Raw genomic sequence first — 19,410 nt, 5'->3', positions numbered from 1 at the left:
TGGCCGGGATTTTTCGTGGCGTGCTCACCCAATAAACGGCAGCTGGAAAAGGCGTTTGCGTTTCCGCGTAACAGAATTATGTTTTCCCGTATATTTGAATTACAGTCCGATGCTTTCATGTCTGCAGGTCGTGCGTAAATCGCACTTTACGAATTTTCTGACGCATTTTACTTTGAGAAATTCAATTACCTCAATAACGCGTTTGCGCGAGGGCCTGCAAGAATGAGGATGTGCTAATGACACCGCTGTACCTATAGCGGCCGCAGCCACCCAGACAGACCTCAAACAGCAGCTGCAAAAGGGCTCCGCGTTTCAGTTTCCGCGTAACAAATTTGTTTTCTCGTATATTTGAATAAAAATCCGAAGCTATTACGTCGGCAGCTAATGTGTAAGGCGTACTTTACGCATTTTCTGACGCAATTTATTTCTAAACATTAAATTAGTTCAAGGAGGCGCTTGACGGAGGGCCTAGAAGATTGAGGATGTGTGCTGCACTTCCGTACACGTGTGCGCGCGCGTGACTTATACTACAGTGCCAGCGGAAAAATATTAGCACTAGTGACTGGCGGGCGGAGCAGCAAAATCACGACACGCGGCACAAGTGACTGGTGGCCGGAGCGGCACATTCCATTTTCCAAAGCAGGGGTGGCCGTCATAAAAAAAAAAGCGTGTCGTTATTTTGCCGCCCCGGCCACCAGTCACTTGAGCCGCGTGTCGGTGATTTTGCCGCTCCGGCCGCCAGTCACTAGTGCTAATATTTTCCGCTGGCACTGTACGTCGCTTGTGGTGGTCGTGCTTGTGTAACGACGTCACGTAGGCACCAGTTCCGCTGTAAGTACATCCACTTTCACAGGGTGGAATGGAGGCGGATTTTTTTCAGTTAGCGAAGTCGGCGCGTGTGTGCGCGCGCGCACTCTCGCGTTGTGAACCCGGGTTCTGTAGTTCTAGGATCTGTGTTTTCTGCGGTTTAGAAAGTCGTTTTCTGAAAACGGCTGTGTTATTGGCGCCCGTGCATTTCGCCCTTGCCATACCGGCGTGATCGACGACGTGGCCGGGAAACGCTGTAAATTCAAATCCGGCATTCGTGGCACTCGGTCTCCTTGTCGCGTCGTGTAACGCCTTTCATTACGAGCCAAAAGAGCGCAAGCATCCTTGTTTATTGTCGAGGTTTGTCTTAGTAACCCAAGCGCCTACAATACCGCCCTGAGAGCTGTAAGCAGAGCTTGACCACCGTAGCGTTGATTCGCTCGACGTTCTCCTGTCGTAGCAACTCCTCCAGGTCCGCTTGCATCCCTGGCTCTTTGCAAGTGAGAGCGTAGTAAATGGGCGGCTCGCGGGGCTTGTGGAAGGCGCGCGCCGATGCGCACGGCCTCCGGAGCGCAAGACACCTGCGCTTTATTCATTTTTTTTTTTAACACGAAAGTGTTTTATGCCGGGGTCCACCAAGACTTCACTGACGTATTTCCGTCACGGAAATACGTCATAGAACATAATACAAAGAAAGAAACCAGAAGAAAAAGTTCCACAAACATGCAAAATTTGGAAATCGAACCCACGACCTCTCGGTCCGCGACGATAGATCGCCGAGCGTTTAACCCATTGCGCCACAAACGCATTTGCAGAGTGCTACACAGACGCGCCTTATATATCTAACACTCCTCCGTGTACCCGCGCTCTTGCTCGGGGCGGTGCCGCCGCCTACGAGCAGAAAAGAGAAGTACTGCATTATGACACTAACGCGCACCGACAGTGAACGCTTCGGTGGTCTCAGCGCTACGACGCCTCGATGCCAGCATTCGAAGGGACGCTGGCATCAACAAGCACTACCAACGCCAGGTGGCGTTCACCGTACTCAGCACAGCGGAGCGTGGCCTCCGCAATTAGCTCTGAAAATGTTTCTGAAGTTGATCGCGGAGGCTGCAATTACGACGCGCTGTACGCGCTGATTTGACTCGGTGACGATTCAGTTACGTGCTTTGTCTTGCGCGTTGTATTAGTGTGTCAGTTAGTGCTTCGTCTTTCGCGTTGTGCTAGCGTGTGCAGCGTATGCAGTGCAGCTTCCATATGCACGACGGTTGCTCATGGTCATCGACGTTGGTAGTCGTGATGGAGGAGAACGTGCCAAGGCTCAGCGTGGGTGCATCAACGCCTAAGGGCGCTTTAGGCCACAAACACCAATAGACATTATATCAAATGTGCAATAAACATTACACTACTTCTGTGAAGACACGTTTCACTTTCGTGTTCTATACCGATCCTATATAAGAGGGATCAACCACATTTTTATTCTGAGACACAACAAAGGAATAGAGCTTGTGGTTTTCAATGGACACTTTCCGGGAGCTCTGCCAAAGAAAAATACGGAGAAGGAAACGCCCTAGAGGTCTTGGTACTTCGCTGTTAAGAGAGCCACTGTTATTGTATCAAAAATTACCGGGCAGAAATTTGCTTCGATGTGCTTTCATGGCCTTCTCCAGAGATAACCTGTCAAGAACTGACATGAGTCGTACAAGCAGTGTGCGGACACATGACTTGGGCGCGCCCAACTTGCGATTGCACGAATATAAGTGGATTACGTACGTATAGCTGCGGTACCGAAACGCATAGTTCTGCCCAGTTATCTCCGAGTCATTATCTCCGAGTCACAATTATGTTATTGATTCAGAAAAGCATATCAGTTCATTCTTTCAATAAGCATCTGAGTACATACTTGCTGTCCCTTGGCCAGCGCAGAGCTTTAAGTACTGCATGTCGTGTTTTTTCATTGTCCGATTTCTTTGACCGCACTGTCCTTTCATTAAATCTTGCTTTGTCATCGCGCTCCACTTGTTTGTCTTGGCAATTGATTTCTTTATGGTTATTAATTATTCCTTTTTTGTGTCACCCTCTTAGTGTTGTCACTTTGCTATAATGGGTATTGACACTTAGGCAACATTTGCCTTTATGTCTAGCCCCTCGACAACAATGTATTTTTTTTTATATCTCTTGTTCAAGTAAACTCCAACTACTAAAGTATACACGAAAGCGTAAATTTATTTGTCCGATTTGGTTTTGAGCGCGTAAGTCTGTGGGAGCGCAATTTCAACAGTTATCGTCGGGCCAGGGATTCACCATCTACGTCGAGTGTACCACGCATATTATTCGGTGTACGGATGGTTCTGCCTGCTCACTTTAGAGCATGGATTTTTTTTTATTTTTTTATTTTTACCCGGGAGCTAGCGGCTGACAACCAAGGTCTTTACCAAGGTCCCTCTGTTAACCTTATTCGCTTTCTACGAAATTTGCAGCTTTTTAAGACATTTTCTTTCACGTTGTTTCATGTCGGCTCTCGGTCGACACTATACAGGGTGTCCCAACTATCATGCACCAAGATTTAAAAATATTCAAATGCCACGTAGCTGGACAGAACCAAGGCAATGTTGTTTGCCGTCGCTTCGAGATACACAGATTATTTGTTGCATTCCGCCTAATTACATAATTAGCCCTAATTCATTAATCGACTTCTGAAATATTATAATTACATGAAAAGTGCCAGTGAGAAAATTGTAGAGCAACATGAAAAACTCCCAATACAGCTTTCTGTGGCTCATAACATGCTACATAAAGTGTTTTCCCGAGCGTGAAAAAAGCCCGCGAACACGCAAAGTGCCTCGAGCGGCCAGTCGCGAGTCAATATTGCGTGTATTCACGGGTAATTTGCAACGTTTATTGAAACCAAATGTGGATCCCCAAGGAGCGTTCACATCAGGAACAAGTACAATGAATTGGAGTGGCAAAGAAATAAAGAGATATCCAAGTAATCACAGGCCAGTGTCGCTGGCGCCGCAGAAGCCGGCAGAGAGCACTTTTTGAGGTGTTTGCGAGTGCTCCGCCGTTCGGCCACTGGAAGGGTCCCTTAAGCTTGATTCTGTCGGGATCGTGACTCCGCGCCGAAATAAGAGCATCGCAAGCCGGAAGGCTAAAAAAATGTGCCCCCTGCTGCCCTTTTGTGGCGTTAAAAACTTGATGCGTACTGCTTGCGTGCACTCGTATTAGTTCGTTTGCTGTTTATTCGCACGCTGATATTCCGCACCTATGTGCGTGCTTGATGCATACGTTACGCCCAACTCCATTTGAATTGGTGAACAGGCACGTGAGGTAAACCGAAAGCAAGGTAGGGGGGTGGTTCAAAGCACGCGCCGCGCCCCCCGCCGGGAGGAGGGTGACCGAGCGACTGGGGGAAGCGCCGCGGCGAGCCGACGCCGCGGAGGGCGCTGTAGTTGTGGCTGTCACCGCCAGGCGCAAGCGGAGGCGCCACCGTCGCTTCTTCGGTATTCCGCCCGCTGCGCTACTCATGCCGCTGTGTGCGCCTAATCGTGCATGTTCTCTGGCCGCTGCCTTCGGCGGGTTCCATGGCTGAAGATGTGAGTACATTCCCCACTTTCGCTTATGTTCGTCGGTCTGAACGAGTTCTTTTTTTAGAGGGCGTGATCGCACGGATTGCAGTGCAACAGCGCGCCTCTCTTGGGACGCCTCGCTGCCGTGCATTCCGGACGGCATGTCGTTCTGTTTACATTTCGGGGCAACGTGGTGTTTCGGCTGTCGCGGAACATTTTCGGTACTCTCTGCTGCAGAAGTGAGGGAACGCATGTTGGGCATCAGCTGGGTTATTGAGGTACTCGCACGCAGCTGTTCGGCGCGACTTTATTAGCATCGCAATTCCAAGGTACCGGGGTGACGCCGTGCCGGCGTTCACACATTGCTCGCGCCTAAGTCACGTCGCGCATTAGGCGGCTATCGTCGGTTCGACAGGAATTCATCCGGTCTCGCGGCTTACGCGGAGATACCTCGATCGGCGCGTTTCACCATTTCTCGAGACGCTTTCAAGTATGTCACGTGGCTGTCGAAACCCGTCCGTCGACCGGAGAGTGTGCCGGCCAGCGAGTTTCGCTGCTCGTGCTCGACTGCGGACGAACCGGGAAATGGTCATGTGACGTCACTCTCGCGAGATTTCGTCGTAGCTCTTTCGCCCGTCCGTTCACCTGCGGAGATCGACTTTATCGCACGGTGGTTGTGTCACTGTCCCATTTTTTTTTTCTTTTAAGCCGCATTTTTCTGTTCTTTCGTATCGTCGCGATCTAGTCAGGTTGCGGTAACGTTTTATGAGTTCGTGTCTCCCTGTTTGCGGTGCAGAATGATTGTGCTCGCTTGATCCTCAGATAGTGCGCTTATGGTCACTGCGATTTTCCGGTTGCATACACAGGCCTTCATTGACGTCGTTTCGCGTTCGTTCGCACTACTGAAGCAGTAAAACTGTACCAGTGGCTAGACTGTATGATACATTGACCACAGGTCGCACTTCATTGACTAAGTTTGCCACTCATACGTAGCGGCAATTACTGGCATTTTCAAAATAGCAGAGTGCGTAGCTTGTTATTTGCGTGTTCAGTTAGGCTGGTTGGTACGTCTTGTTAAACAGCAGATTCTTAAATAGCGCGGCACAGGACACACAAAAGGAACCACAGGGCAGCGCTCTGTTGTTCTTTTGCTTGTCGTGCTGTTCCAAGTGTGCTGCAATTTTTCGCTACTTTTGCGTGAAGCCGAAGGGACAGCTCGCGTCTGTTCGTGAATTGCTGCTGTGAAGTCCCCCCAAAAGTTGGTGCAATACGGCGTGGTGCTCGGTCAGTACTTGTACGTAGTTCTCGGCGTGCCTCTTATTTCTCGAATCTCACCTATTTGTGAAGAGAGGAGAACAGCTCAGGTTTCGAAGGGTGACCGGCAGCTGGAACCAAACTTGCATATAGAATGGAGCAAACTCGGGGAGGCAAAGAAAAGACTTCGGCGGAATTTTCGGCCAAGGGTGGCCCCCCTTCGTCGCTGTTTTTGTGAGTAAGGGGAGCGGGGGGGGGGGGGGAGGGAGGGAGGGAGACCAGTGGCCAGCTATGGGCAGCTCGGCGTTTTTGTAGCGCTGTCCTTGTTTGTAAACAAAAGTAGGAATTCGTGACCTGCTCGGGCGACCTCGGAAAGCTGCGGAGGTGGGGGAGAAGTGAGGGTCCGCGTGATCCCCTCTACCTATCCGAAGCCTTGCCTACTGACCGCATGCCTACGGCGGCCGGCCGGCATGCCTGTCTTCTCCCTCACCCCCGGAAAGGGCAGGGTGGAATAGCCGGACGTGATGTCAGGCGGCTGCAAAACGTGGCTTCCCGTGCCACGTGACCGGCGCGCCCGGTTGTGGTGGTTGGCCACGTGTTCGCCGACCGCTGCCACATCTGGTGCAGCACGCGGAGGGGCAACCTCCTTCCCCACCTTCCTGGATGTTCTTCGCCTTCCCTGTAACTTTCTTCGGTGCTTCTCCTTTGTTTTGTACGCCGCTGGAGCAGAGATGCCCGGAGTCGCTGACCGCGTTCGCAGATTGTGTGCCTGTCCGGTTTTGAAGCCCATTTTTGCGCTGTCCGTAGCGAATTCTCTGCCACCGAAGAGGCGCTTGTGGATGACGTCGTGGGCAGATTTCATTTTTCGACCGACTAATGTCTCATTTATAAGCACAACTGCAATCCTAGTTCTGTAAATATGCTCATCTTTCGAGCGAAACTGCAGTCGTATCACTTTTTCGGTTAGTTCTTGCCGTAAGACGTTTCTGGGAACATGAGCACTGAATGGAGGACATCTTGAGACACTGATATCGACCTTAACAGGACAGTAAAATGAATAGTCAATATGTCTAGAGTGGCAAACTATGGTTTCATTTGGGAAAAAAATGGCTCATTATTACGGAAGGAAATGAAGGCTTCTCTTCATGAACTTCGCGCCGAAACCTCAGTGCCAGTACGTCATTGTGACGTCAGAGATTCATAGGTAAAAAGATCAGGTTGTTGTTTTGGCTTTTAAAACACCAGAACTTAATTTTTGACAACCTTTGATTCTTTAACGTGAATCTAAATCTAAGTACACGTGCGTTTTTTGCATTTCGCCCTCATCGGAATGCAGCCTCAAAATCATATTCTGGTTTTGGCACGTTAAACCCCAAAATATATTTTTCTAACGTTGAAACGTGGTCGCAATCAATTTGGTCCCACGTAAAAAAACAGTTGCCACTTCGGCCAAGACGGGACATTATCGCTTCCATCAACTACGAAAGGCGGCGCCTCAAAACCTTTTTCCACTGAAAAAGCTACTCACTCCGCTGTCTACGATGTGTTTAACGGCACTGCTGTCGGCTCAGGAGATGTTAGCGCGGGTTCTGCGTTACTGTCATGTGTGAGCATGCAAAATATGCCTACACGAACTCACATGTAAGCCGAGCCAAAACTTCCGAGTTTATCACTTGTTAGCGCCAAAATCGGAAGCAGTGGTCATCCTGTTATCATTAAAAAACGTAGTAAATACCGCATCATGGTAGATCATTGGGGAACGGCCTGCAGGGAAGGAGCGGGAGCAGCACAGCAGATGCTTTTGAGTGCCAGTAACACGGATTCTCTACGCAACGCATTCACATGCTTCTTCCTAGATGATTGGAAGTGTGTCTTATTGGGCAAGTTGTATTAGAAGAGGAACGCTAGTTGGTTGTCCGCAATTCGCGTGCACGCTTGCTCGCGCGTTGTAGATTTCGCAGATGTGAGCTGCGCTTCTCAGGCACAGAAATTACGGCAAAAAAGCCAGAACACGCCTGTGAAGGAAATTTTAGGAGCCTACCACATTAAGAAAAACGGAGATAGATGCATCAGTGACACGTCCGTATCCTTGTGACTCGTCAGAAAGCGCGTGGTTAAAACTTGGCATGAAACTGAAAACAAAAACATTTCCTTGGTCTTTTTTTTTAATTTAATTTATTTATTCCCCTGTTGTCGTATATAGTCCTGCGCATGTCTTCGGGGTATTGTGTGCAATTTATTGGTGACATTTGAAGGCATAATGGAACAGTTGGTAGTGGCGGTGGTCCTCTTGCAATGCATGCCTTTCTCCGTGTTTGTGTGTGTCAATTTATGCCTCTGTTAAAAACATTCTGGAGTTTTACGTGCTAAAGCCACGATTTGATTATGAGGTATACGCATACATCTACGAATTATTGAACTTGTTTATTAGGTGTGGCGGCGCACATATGTTTGAGACATGCGACTTCTTGGACTAAGGACTGAAATAAAATAAATTTTGTCTTCGCGGACGACGTGTATCGCTTGGTTTGTGACCGTGGTTCGCTCCAATGAATCAAGCGTTGTATTTTATCTCATCTCACCCGCTGTTTTGATCCTATGCTGCGTCCCCAGGGAAGTATTAGCAACTCGTGGAAACTGTTGTGCTGCTTCCGTCTGCCACGTGCTCTACCGACTTCTTCGTTTAGTACGTGAATTGTCTCTTCTTCTTCTTTCTGGGGCTTTACTTGGCAAAACCAGTTCTGATTATGAGGCACGCCGTAGTGGAATTGTCTCGCGTGACACTTTGTTCTCAAAGGAGGTGCCATGGCCGAAGCTTTGGGCACGTGGTATACGTCTGAGCGATACGTGCGAGCTCTGTCGGTGATTGATGTTGTTCGTCTGGCCTTTATGACCCACTTATTACAGCCAATAATTGGTCAGTTTAGGCTGGCCGAACAGGCGCCTCTATCTCTATGCATGGCAAACATTTTGTCCCACTATGCGCCGTTTCTGGTCATCGACTTCTCTCCTTTCTCGGGAGTAATTGTTGTAGAGCGGCTCTGTGTAATAGGGCACGAAAGATAAGCCGCTATACGTCACTTACCGTTCAGCAAACACGCTGGGTATACTGTACCGGGTTTCACAAGTCGCTTCGTGAAGTTCTCCTTGAAATTAAGTAAATTGAGTCTTCGTTCCTCCCCTGAGTCACCGGCGAGCTGTTTCATTTTCTAGCGTCGCACTCGACGGGGCATGCCTTTCAAGATAGTTAACAGTAAGCTTCGCATACTACATTGCGTGCAGATTTTTTTTTTTTTTTTCGTTGCGTGAAGACGATCATTTTGACAACATAATCTGCAGTGCAGGCGAAGAGAGAGAAAACAAAAAGCAGCGATGCAAACATCGCGGTCGCGACGTTTTTGTAGCTTAAACTATCCGTTCTATGCGACTATACTCGGAAAATCGTGAGCGTACTTGTGCGTGGCAAGAGTCTCGTAGTGATCGTATTGAAGCTCGAAGGTGAACGCCGATCAGGTGCACAAAGCCCTTAGCGCCGTCTCCCTATGTAGAAGCTCCTTGACAGTGCTTTCCGTTTCCCACTGGCCTTTGCAACCTCAGTGCTAACAGGCCGATGGGCCTTGGGTTTTGTAAATACCCACGTATGGCAGCAAGAGGAAAAAGAATGTGGCAGATGCGATAACGCCATTGTGTTCCATTCGGCTTTGCGACTGCTTGCTTGTTAGTAGTGTTTATCTTATCATCTGATATGGCAAGTCAGAAAAGAAGTGCTTGTTGGTGCGGGTGCAACTGCAAAAGGAAGTGGCCGACAAGGGCACCTCTCTTGATTTGCATCGCGAACGGTCGGAGTAATTCATGGAACGACTGGAGGCGCGACACCTTTTCGAGTGTAACTCGCCCTGCGAGTCAGCACTCACATTGGCCTTATGCAGTCAAGTTTCCACTGCCTTACTGACCCATGGCAGCGCTGGAATATATATATATATATATATATATATATATATATATATATATATATATATATTATGTGTGTGTGTGTGTTTCAGCGAACACTTTCAAAAATTCTTAAAGGTTGCCTGTGGCAGATAGCCCGATTCTAGTTAATGAGCTGGTCTACTCGAAGAGGCGGACATTACTTGCACAATAAATTGAAATGCATAACCGAATAATTCACAAAAATCACTAATTAAGTCTTTAACTAATTACCTGATGGCCCATATTGCAATTTACAAATTGTAGCCGTGGAGTTTGCCTGGCGGATCCACTTAGAACGAATTTTCGGGATGACACCAGTTTCGAGATATTAATTCCCGAACTTTGCGGAGAAATGCATTGGCGTTCCAGTTAGGTTCTTAACAAAACGTCGCTTTATGCATTGAAGCACAAAATTAACTGGAACGCCAATGCATTTCTCTGCAAAGTTCGGGAATATCTCGAAACTGGTGCCATCATGAGAATTAATTCTAAGTGGATCCGCCTTGCGAACTTCATGGCTAAAACTTGTAAATTACAATATGGGCCATCAGGTAATTAGTCAAATACTTAATTAGTGATTTTTGTTAACTAGTCGATTATGCATTCAAATTTTTTTGTGCAAGTAATGTCCGCCTCTTCGAGTAGATCAGCTCATCAACTAGATTTAGCCTATCTGCCACAGGCAACCTTAAATAAATTTTGAAAGTGTTCGCTGAAACACCCTGTATACAGGGTGTTTTTTTTTTAGCTGCCCCAAATTTTTAAAATTAGAAAAATGTAAATTTTGGTCACGTTATGTTTACCATTCGAGTGTATACGTATGGGCGGCCTCTAGATACAGAGCAATTTCCGCACATACGTGCGTAATTAGCAAAGTTACGCTAATTAACTTTCTAATTATCAACAATAGGTGGCTATAGCAAATGAGTACTTTGGGGCCCGTCCTCGACACTACCTAGCCCAACGATCAAATTTTGAATAGCGGAGTTCATGTGGGAGCTACGCAAACAATTAGTTCCCCTTGGCAGGCAGCTTGAAACTGAAACTGGCCGCAAAAAGAGCGTCTGTGTCGTCGATGTCGCCGCCCCTCAGCCTTTTGTCACGTCTCCGACGTCACCGCTGGTCCGGCCCAACGAGCAGCTTGCGTTATCTCCTTGCTTTTTGCGGCGTTTCAATGCCAGCGGGCCGCCAAATTTACTTCGTCATTCCGTCGGGCGCCACGTTGCGCTGTAGCGCGAACCCCACTCCTTGGGCTTTTAGATACTGCAGGCACGGCGTCATATTACGTCATATCAGTCTGTAGCGTCGACGGCGAACTCCGCAGATAGCAAGGCGATAACGCAAGCTGCTCGCGGGCCGGACCGGCGCCTACCTCGGAGACGTGACGAAAGGCGATATCGACGACAACGACGCTCTTTTTGCGGCCAGTTTCGGTTTCAAGGAGCCTGCCAGGGGGAATTAATTGGTCGCTTAGCTCTCACATGAACTCCGCTATTGAAAATTTGATCGTTGGGATAGGTAGTGTCGAGGACGGGCTCCAAAGTACTCATTTGCTGTAGTCACCTATTGTTGATAATTAGAAAGTTAATTAGCGTAACTTTGCTAATTACGCACGTAAGTGCGGAAATTGCTCTGTATCTAGAGGCCGCCAATCGGTGCACTCGAATGGTAAAGATAACGTGAACAAGATATATATTTTTCTAATTTAAAAAATTGGTGCAGCTAAAAAAACACCCTCTATATATATATATATATATATATATATATATATATATATATATATTCGTAATAAACGTTGCGAGCGTGGCGACTAGTCCGCCGAAAGCGATTAATAGTTGGTATGTGGTTTTCATTTTTCTTACTACGCAACGTAAGAAATATCGGACCAGGACATAGTAGAGAGTTTTAGCTCTGGGGCCGCAAGCCACACCCAGGCGTTGTGGGACGCAAACTCCATTGTGGGCTCTTCGTGCTCTTTTGTGCTCGCTTTGGGTTCTTGTGTACGCCCGGCGGTTTGCGTCCCCTAATCTAAAAATCTGTTTTATCCGTGTGCATCGTTTGCTTTAATCCTATAGTCGGTGGTTGCTGAGATGCGACGAACGTGTATAGACCGTCGGCGCAGTGAACGCATGCATGCTCTGGTCGTCAGGATCCGCTGCTAAAAGCAGTGTCACTCTTCCTAGTTCGCGGGATCCATCTACGTTGTAGTGTTCAGTATTTGATGGAAGATTTGGAAAGCGTCGGCGTGTTTTTCCATGTGCTTGCGACTGTGTTTCAACTTAAAGCCCCTCCATCCACGCGCCAGCATCGGCGAAAACGTGTATGGAGTGGCTTTAGTCCAACTCGGCGACGTTTCTGCGGGCAGCTTGCAGCGGCTTGTGTTAGTTCATCACGGCGCGAGGCTAACGGCATACATTTGAATAAGCATTCTTCCAGCTTCTCATTTCTTACTCGCGTGCGACTCTCGTCCCTTCCTCTTGTAAACTTTCACTGGCGCGCACGGTTTCCTTCCTGCGGCGGGTTCACTTACGTTGCGTTCACTCGTACATACATAGGTGTACCCTCAGGAATGAGGCTCGAAAAGACGATGACACAAGCGCGCTCAAAGCGCCGAAGGTGCGTCGTGCAACAACTTCGTAGCGGCGTCGCTGCAATCACGGTGGGCGTGCCCACCCTCGCGGACTGCGCCATGATCTGAGGGCGCGCTGCGACACACCCACAGTGACGTATCACGACTTGTCCGCCGGGGATTCGTAATCGCCGCGGCGAGCCTGATAGCGAGCGTGCGGCGCCGCAACTGCTTGCCGGAGCGGTTGCCGCACGCCAGAAATGAAAGACGGCACTAAACTGGAGGGCGAAATCACGCAGAGGGCGGCTTCCTTTTGTGCCATCTTTCATCCGCATGCCGGTGTCCTTAGCACGCGAGCGCTTGGTGGGCCGCTGCAATGATGGCATTCGACTCTGGGGAAGCCGGCAAATGGTCCTTGCGCGCGCCGTCGCGAACAAGTGCGCCCGCTTGAGGACTTGACGAGCGCGCGGGGCCGCACCCCCGTATTAACCCGTGGCCGTTTCTTTGTGTCGTATTCTTCGCGGGCTTTAATGGCGGCTCGAACACGTGGGCGCACTCGTCTTGTTCTTCCGGTGCTAAGTGACGTCCCCGATTTCCGGTGCCGAGCGTTAGGACAGCGCGATACCCTTGTCAGTGCCTCCCGCTGCCTCTGTGCGTGCGTGCCTTGGAAGCGGCGTGGTCGATAGCGGCCCGGTGACTGCCGACACCTGTCGCGGTGCGTTCACCCCGCGACGACGGCCCACTCTTGGCGTCCCGCGAGGATCCCTGCCGTGGGCGCTGTCGCCGGCGGTAGTGGCGCCACGCTGTCCGCGAATAGTCGTGAAAAACCTTTGCTCAGTGCCCACGACATGTGCAGAAGGTCGTTGTAACCGCCCACTGGTAGTCAGCAGAATGGGGACGTCGCGTTTTTGTAAATTATTCGTGTTTCTGTTCCGAGATTGTGTTCGATTCAGTGTTTAGTCACGGCGCCCATGGGTGAAGTGCATTGTTACCCCCTCCCACCTCCCCCCCCCCCCACACACACACACATACGCGTTCGATATAAAATGATGGATCGATGCGTCTCATTGGTTCCTAGTGAATGATTTCTTCATCCATAAGCTGCGAAATTAGACGGCATCGATCATCAGCCGGAAGCACTTGATTTGGTTTCACCCGTTGCTAGTTCAAGGCGCATCGTCTTGCGTAAGTGAAGAAACGGATGTTGTGTTGTGAATTGTCCACCGCATCCAATAGATGCAGCGCAGGAAGTAACGTGCAAAACACTGCGGGGCTACACTGCCCTGTACTCTTTTTCCCCAACTTCAAAAGCTAAAAACAGAGAGAGAAAGAGAGAAAGGATGCATAGAAAGGCAGGGAGGTTAACCAGAGGTAGTTCCGGTTGGCTACCGTGCACGGGGGGAAGGGGTAGGGGATAAAAAGAGAGAGACGAGCCCAAACAAACCACATACACTATAGAGCGGTATAGGGGCGGCGTTGTTAGTCTATCGTGAAGGCCCGTAGACCGCAGGAACCTTATTAACACGAGTAAAGGTATGTTCAGACTGCGGTCGTAACGTTAGCAAAGCGCGCATCTGTCATAAAGACCGTATCGCGCGTTACAAGCGTTAAGATCGTTAACAATGCTGGTCGTTCACATTGTCAGTTGCATACGTTACGCATCTTAAGACCGGCCAATCAAAACGTGAGCGGGCCAGTTTCGTCTCAGTGGATTTCAACATGGCGCCTGTAAACAGACTGCGCACACAACTACGCACACACGCAGCCATGTCCGTTGGGCCGTTGCTCTAACTGGGGATGCCGGTAGTCGCGTCACCGGGAATTTAAAACCGAAACTGCGGCGCTTATTGGCCACGCCGTAACTGTCGTATCTGTATTAAACGTAAAAGTAGCGGGCCTTCCAACAATTACGCTCGCGCGCGTGACGACTGTTGCGCTCTTAAGGCTTCATATACGAGTGTAGTCTGAACAATTTAGTTGCGCTTTCTGCGTTTGCGCTTCCGCTTCTTGCGAAATATCTGCACATTACGTACGTAGTATGAACGTACCTTAAGGCCTTCAGCGCGGATGTTCTGTCGGAGCACTGACCTATTAGTTCCGCTAGTGGACGATTGTACAATTGGTCCAACACTCTGCACAACACTTGTCTTTCGGCATTATATAGCTCGGGCAGACGTATGACGCAGAAGTATCCCTGTTACCGCAGTTGATTCACTTCTAATGTACAGAATCAGAATAAGGAATAAACGAAGTGTAGCAGGCCGCAGCTACACGCAACTGCAAACGCTGCGTATATGCGCAGCGTTTGGTTTGTGCACGACAGGGCTTGAGTGCGCGCTCCTATGATCCAGTCTGGCCGTGCTACGTGGTGCGGACCGGCTTTGCCATACACCAGCTTGACCGACGGATAGTAGCCACATCCAACTTGCGCATTTTGAAACGCTATCAATAGCTCAATGCGAATCGAAGTCTTCCACAGGAGCGGCCAGGAGTGAGCGCGCTCTGGCAAGCGTGCGTGTGGTCTGACCTTAAGTTTCGCGTGGTTCGAGGCTAGTTGAGTGTTCAAAACTCGTCGAAATTAGCGAGACCCGGTGGCCAAAGTTTTCCTACGCGGGCGACCGAGGCCGACCATGAGCAGACGATAACCGGCTTCTTCCGGAAGAAAGTAATTCTTATCGAAATTCGAAAGCAGATTTTCGCTTACTTCAGCCTGTTTATTAAACTGCATCAATAAATATACACACTAACAGTAGGAAGACGCGCTCTGATGCAAACACCCATCTTGATTGATAGCATCCGCGTATGGGAATCTGCCATAGTACAAAATAAAGCGTCCAGAAAAGAGTGAGGAGCGGGATACTGTTGAAGAGAGAGCGTTTGAGAGAAAGGTGACTTCGCGCTCCGCTTGCGAGCTGTTCACAGCAGCGTATGCTATTCGAGGACTATGTTTTTTCACCAAGCCCGATGGGTGATTCAGGACCCCTTTAAAATAAGACGGATAGCGTACAGATATAGGAACCGTTTGCAGTAGGAGTAATAAAGATGTTTTCACTCACTCTCAAAGATGCCTTCTGTGATATGCTGTTCTGTGTAGGGAACGACAGGGAACGCCTTTCTTCCTTTCTTTCTTTCTTTCTTTCTTTCTTTCTTTCTTTCTTTCTTTCTTTCTTTCTTTCTTTCTTTCTTTGGCCAGCAGCAGCGCAGATAGACTGAAAGTGCCTTCAGTAGAACCCGCTACCAGAAAGAGGTTTGCATCTTTGCGGACAACATGAATAGTCAGAACGATTCCGGACATGTTGATTTTTCGACATGCTGTGAAACGCAAAGCTGCTGAGTGTTCGTAAGACACCGAAAAAAAAAAGAAGAAAAAAAAAAAGGCACGGAATAGGGCTTATGACTTGTTTTCTTTTATTGATGCCGGGTGTATAGCATGTTGCGGTCACCGTGAGTCGTTTCTATCGGCAGAAAAGCACGCACACAGCGCAGCAGTTCGCTCACCACAACGTGCGTTTGTTTGTGTGTATTTTAATGTGGTCGAGTTGAGAGTCATTTTGTTCATTCCAAATGAACATCATGACAGGCGCAGGAGCTTGCGTTTTTGTGTTGCCCGCTGCACTGTTTTGATAATGATGGCGCGCAATCTCATTGCTCAATCTCAATCTCCAGCGCGCAAAACTGATCTCGCGTACTTTGCTTGTCTTCTCGAAGCTTGCTTTACTGAGGCCTGGCTGAATGAAAAGATCGCATGCCGAAGCTTGCGGTCACCGTATAGCTACAATTAGTGTTATATGGTTGACCGCTCAAGTTTAATATTAGGTTTCTCTCTCTCGCTTCCCTCCTCCCGCCCCCCTTGCACAAAAACGGTGCCTGAAAATGGTCGCGCATCTTTCCGAAGTGCAACATATGTTCGCACGCCAGCATGGTTATGGTAACTTGCTCGCACTGCCATTTACTGACTCCGCCTATTGCAACACCCCCCAGCTGCTCGGGCGCGGTACCAGTAAGCATCCCAACATTCTGCGACGGCGTACTCTGGCTCCCACTTCCACTCGTCACAGCGTGGATTGATTACGCGTTTGCATCTGTTTGTTCTGCGTGCGCCGCCGCTTTCGGCGCGACCTCGCTATATATACAATCACGCCGCCTCCGTATACGTGTGGACTGTACCTGAAGTTATTTGTCGCTCGTTCATTAAGAATAATCGATTCGTAATAGTCGTCCCTTTGTATTGGCCCCGCTTGATCGCTGCTTCCGCATTTCAGCGCATGTTAGCCGTTCGGCACCTGTTCGCGCTGAGCTTGCTCGCGCGTTGCTGAAACGAGATGGCCGGTTGGTGTGCGCCCGAAGGGGCGCAGCACGCTTTCCTTGCTTTAGCGTCGTGGGCTGTAACCGCATAATGCGTCCATCGGCTTGCAGACGCGCGTGTCGTTTTCCTTGGCGTTTTTACTCGCGTCCAGTCCTGCTCGTAATTGATGCCACCGGCGAAAGCGGCAAACCGAGAGAGAGGCGCGCGTCGTATATAGGCGACGCAAAAGCCGTCGCGCAGAGAAAGGTAAAAAATAAGCCGGGCCATAAGGACAAGGTTTTCTTTTTTCCGCGTCGTCGTTCCTTCCGGCTGTGCACGGTATAGCTTCGCCTGTCTGGGCGGATGCGTGCGTCCGGAACGCGTGCGCCCACGCTGCCTGCCATGCAACGCAACCGCGCCAGTGCCTTGGCGCCTCGCAGGGATTGTCCTGTCACGCAGTGGTGAAGCGGCGGCCCCGCGAGACGCAAATGCGGCTGTGGCGCGCGTTTTGGCGCTAATGGTCCGCGCGATGCGCCCAGATGCGCTCGCGTCGCGAGCCCGCGGAGCAACCGGCATAGCGCGTCCAGCATCCTCCCGCGACGTCCGTCCGCTCCAGGGAAAGCCGTTTCGGATTCCTGCGGAACGTTTACCGTTGTTATGTGGTTCGGGAAACTTTTTTTTTTTTTTCTTCACGATGTGCGGCGTGTGACTTCGGAACGGGGGAAAAAAAGAAAAGAAAGAAGGTATGGATAGAAACGAATAAAAATTAAGGTCTGTCTAGCTGGCTAGCTCTTTGCAAGCCCCTGAAAGAGTGAGCGCAAAATGCATGCGCGCAGAGGTTCCGAGCCGCCGGACGGAACATCCTTCCGTCCATGGCGCGTGCGTTCCCAATTGCATTTCTTTCGCCGGTTTTCGCCTAAGGAGATGTTTTATACCGGAAACATTCGGTATTGAAGCATATACTGTAATATATATATATATTACAAGAAGCTCCATCAATGCTACTTAGTTGTAAACACTTCAATTGGTCATTTTGCATGTGATCTACAACTTTCGTATTGGCACTTTCTTGGTGCAGCCAATATTTAAAAAGTTAGGCCATTAGTTTATACTAATGAATTGACTTTGAAGAACGAAAAAAAAAATACCGCAGACTAGGACACGCGATCCTCAACACCACTGAGTTGGTTTGAGCCTCCCACAGTCCGTCGTTCTTAAAACATTGGCTACGTTTAGCTGGGACACTCTGTATATTCTCGCTAAAGAGAACATAGTACAGTTGCTGTTCAAGTGGAACCGAGAGCGAGCGCAAGGTTGTGCACTATATATGATCTGAGTGAACTCTGCACGAACGGTGGCGGATATTTCGAAGGCCCGGTGCTCTCATGCGCAACCACGCTGCCGCTCGTCCAGACAACCGCGCGTCGCCTCCCAAATTCACGCCGATTCGCGCGTCAGCGCCCTGCAGGGATCCGAGAACCGATATTTCTGGTTCATTTGTACATTCCGAGGACACGGTCTTATGCAATTAGTTGGAATGCAGGGGTTTTTTTTTTTTTTTTTCGTTCTTTGCTCGTCGCGGAATGCAATATTTTCGTCGCTTCTGATTTCTCTTTACTCGCCAGCTGATCGCACGAAATTTGCTGGTGAGCGCTAACATGACACACGAGTATGAACCCCGGCCGCATTCGATGTCAAATTTTGGTGTCGTACAGTAAAACGCAAAAACAGCAGGCAGGCAGGCTCTATCGAACAGGACAGACTCGGTGGTTTACGATCGAGGGGGCGGCGAGGAGGGGAGGGCGTCATTCGTCCGATTTTGCGGAGTTGCCCCCTGAATATCGCTAGCTTCCTGCTCGCGCGCCCTGGTGTCTTGAGTTTAGCGCGTCGAGTATATACCGCGATCAGCGTATCGTTTGCGAACAGTTCGTTAAACGTCGTCGTGTGCGCGCCGAACGCGCACGTGGATGTGCCGGCACATCAGGGTCGGCCCCATGATGGAGCGGCAGTTCGCGTTATTAGTGCCCGGCAATCTGGGCGCTCATCGTGAGTGCGCTTTCATTTGCGGCTCTCCATGGGGGCCAGCGCGTGCCCATAATAGAAGCAGTCTTGGCGCTCGATCTGCACTTGTGGTGCGAGTGCTTGCGAGTTGGGTAGTCTAGCCTATTGAGGGGCTTTAGTCTAGCCGACCGCGCGCGGTGCGCGCGCCGGATTCTGTTTCACGCGAGTCACGCCGCCGCCGCGGTGGCCCCGTAGCACGTGCGCGGCCCAGCGATCGGTGGTACGCGATGCACGCGGCCCCAGTGCGTCCCACAAAAAAAAAAAAAAAAAAAAAAAAAAAGGCGCATGGGGCGAGGACGAGCGTTCTCCGCTGCTGCGGTCCGATATGTATGATATTCGCGGCCACGCCGGCTTGAACACGGAACGCCCATCGGCGTGCTTTCGGCGCGCGCGAGGCTTCATTAAACATGTAGCCGCACGCGGTACATTTTCGGCTCGCGAATGCACATTCCACCTCTGACGCTCCGTGTGTGCTTTCCTTGGAAAGGCATAGCCGCGCAGTTGCGGCCGAGGTGGACAGATGGGTTTCGGCGAATCGTGGAATTGCCGCCGTCATTTCTCCCATTTACTTTCATTGCGAGGGGTGTGCATGGCCAAAAAGTTCATTTTGGCCGTCGTAACTCTGTTTTCTTCGTTAAATAAAGTAGTAGGAAGCGTACTCACTTCCGGTTCCATTGGTGATTAATGCGATTTCAAAAGTGCGATTTCCAGCGCCACCCGTACGTTTTATCTGGTTTGCAGTGGCTCATTGGGGGTTTCCGTGTCGACCGGTGATCCCTATGCGCACAGCAGCTGTGTGGCGGCTGCGGAAAGCTGTGGCGAAGCAGCTGCGTGCGTTTGTTTTGAAGCAAACAGATAAGCCGTCGGGACCGCCTAAATTCCGTCGTTTGACT

The 19,410-nt window shown here is 49.9% G+C and overlaps 1 protein-coding gene across 3 annotated transcripts in view; it reads left to right on the top strand.

Moving 5' to 3' along the window:
• The window catches only part of LOC119436182 (rhophilin-2-like), a 187,742-nt gene that overhangs the window by 110,210 nt on the left and 58,122 nt on the right, over window positions 1-19,410 (top strand). The window contains exon 1 of one of the 3 annotated variants that reach the window (XM_037702960.2): window positions 4,322-4,403. The exons of the other annotated variants lie outside the window; for them this stretch is intronic. Within the exon in view, the coding sequence (XP_037558888.1) occupies window positions 4,392-4,403 (12 nt within the window). The 5' untranslated portion in view covers window positions 4,322-4,391. Of the gene's footprint in view, window positions 1-4,321; window positions 4,404-19,410 lie in introns of those variants that run through there. 3 annotated transcript variants of the gene reach the window in all.

The sequence above is a fragment of the Dermacentor silvarum genome, chromosome 1, assembly GCF_013339745.2.
Source record: "Dermacentor silvarum isolate Dsil-2018 chromosome 1, BIME_Dsil_1.4, whole genome shotgun sequence".
NCBI classification, from domain to species: Eukaryota; Metazoa; Arthropoda; class Arachnida; order Ixodida; family Ixodidae; genus Dermacentor; species Dermacentor silvarum.
Note: the sequence above shows the minus strand (reverse complement) of the source record. Positions and strands in the feature narration are given on the sequence as shown.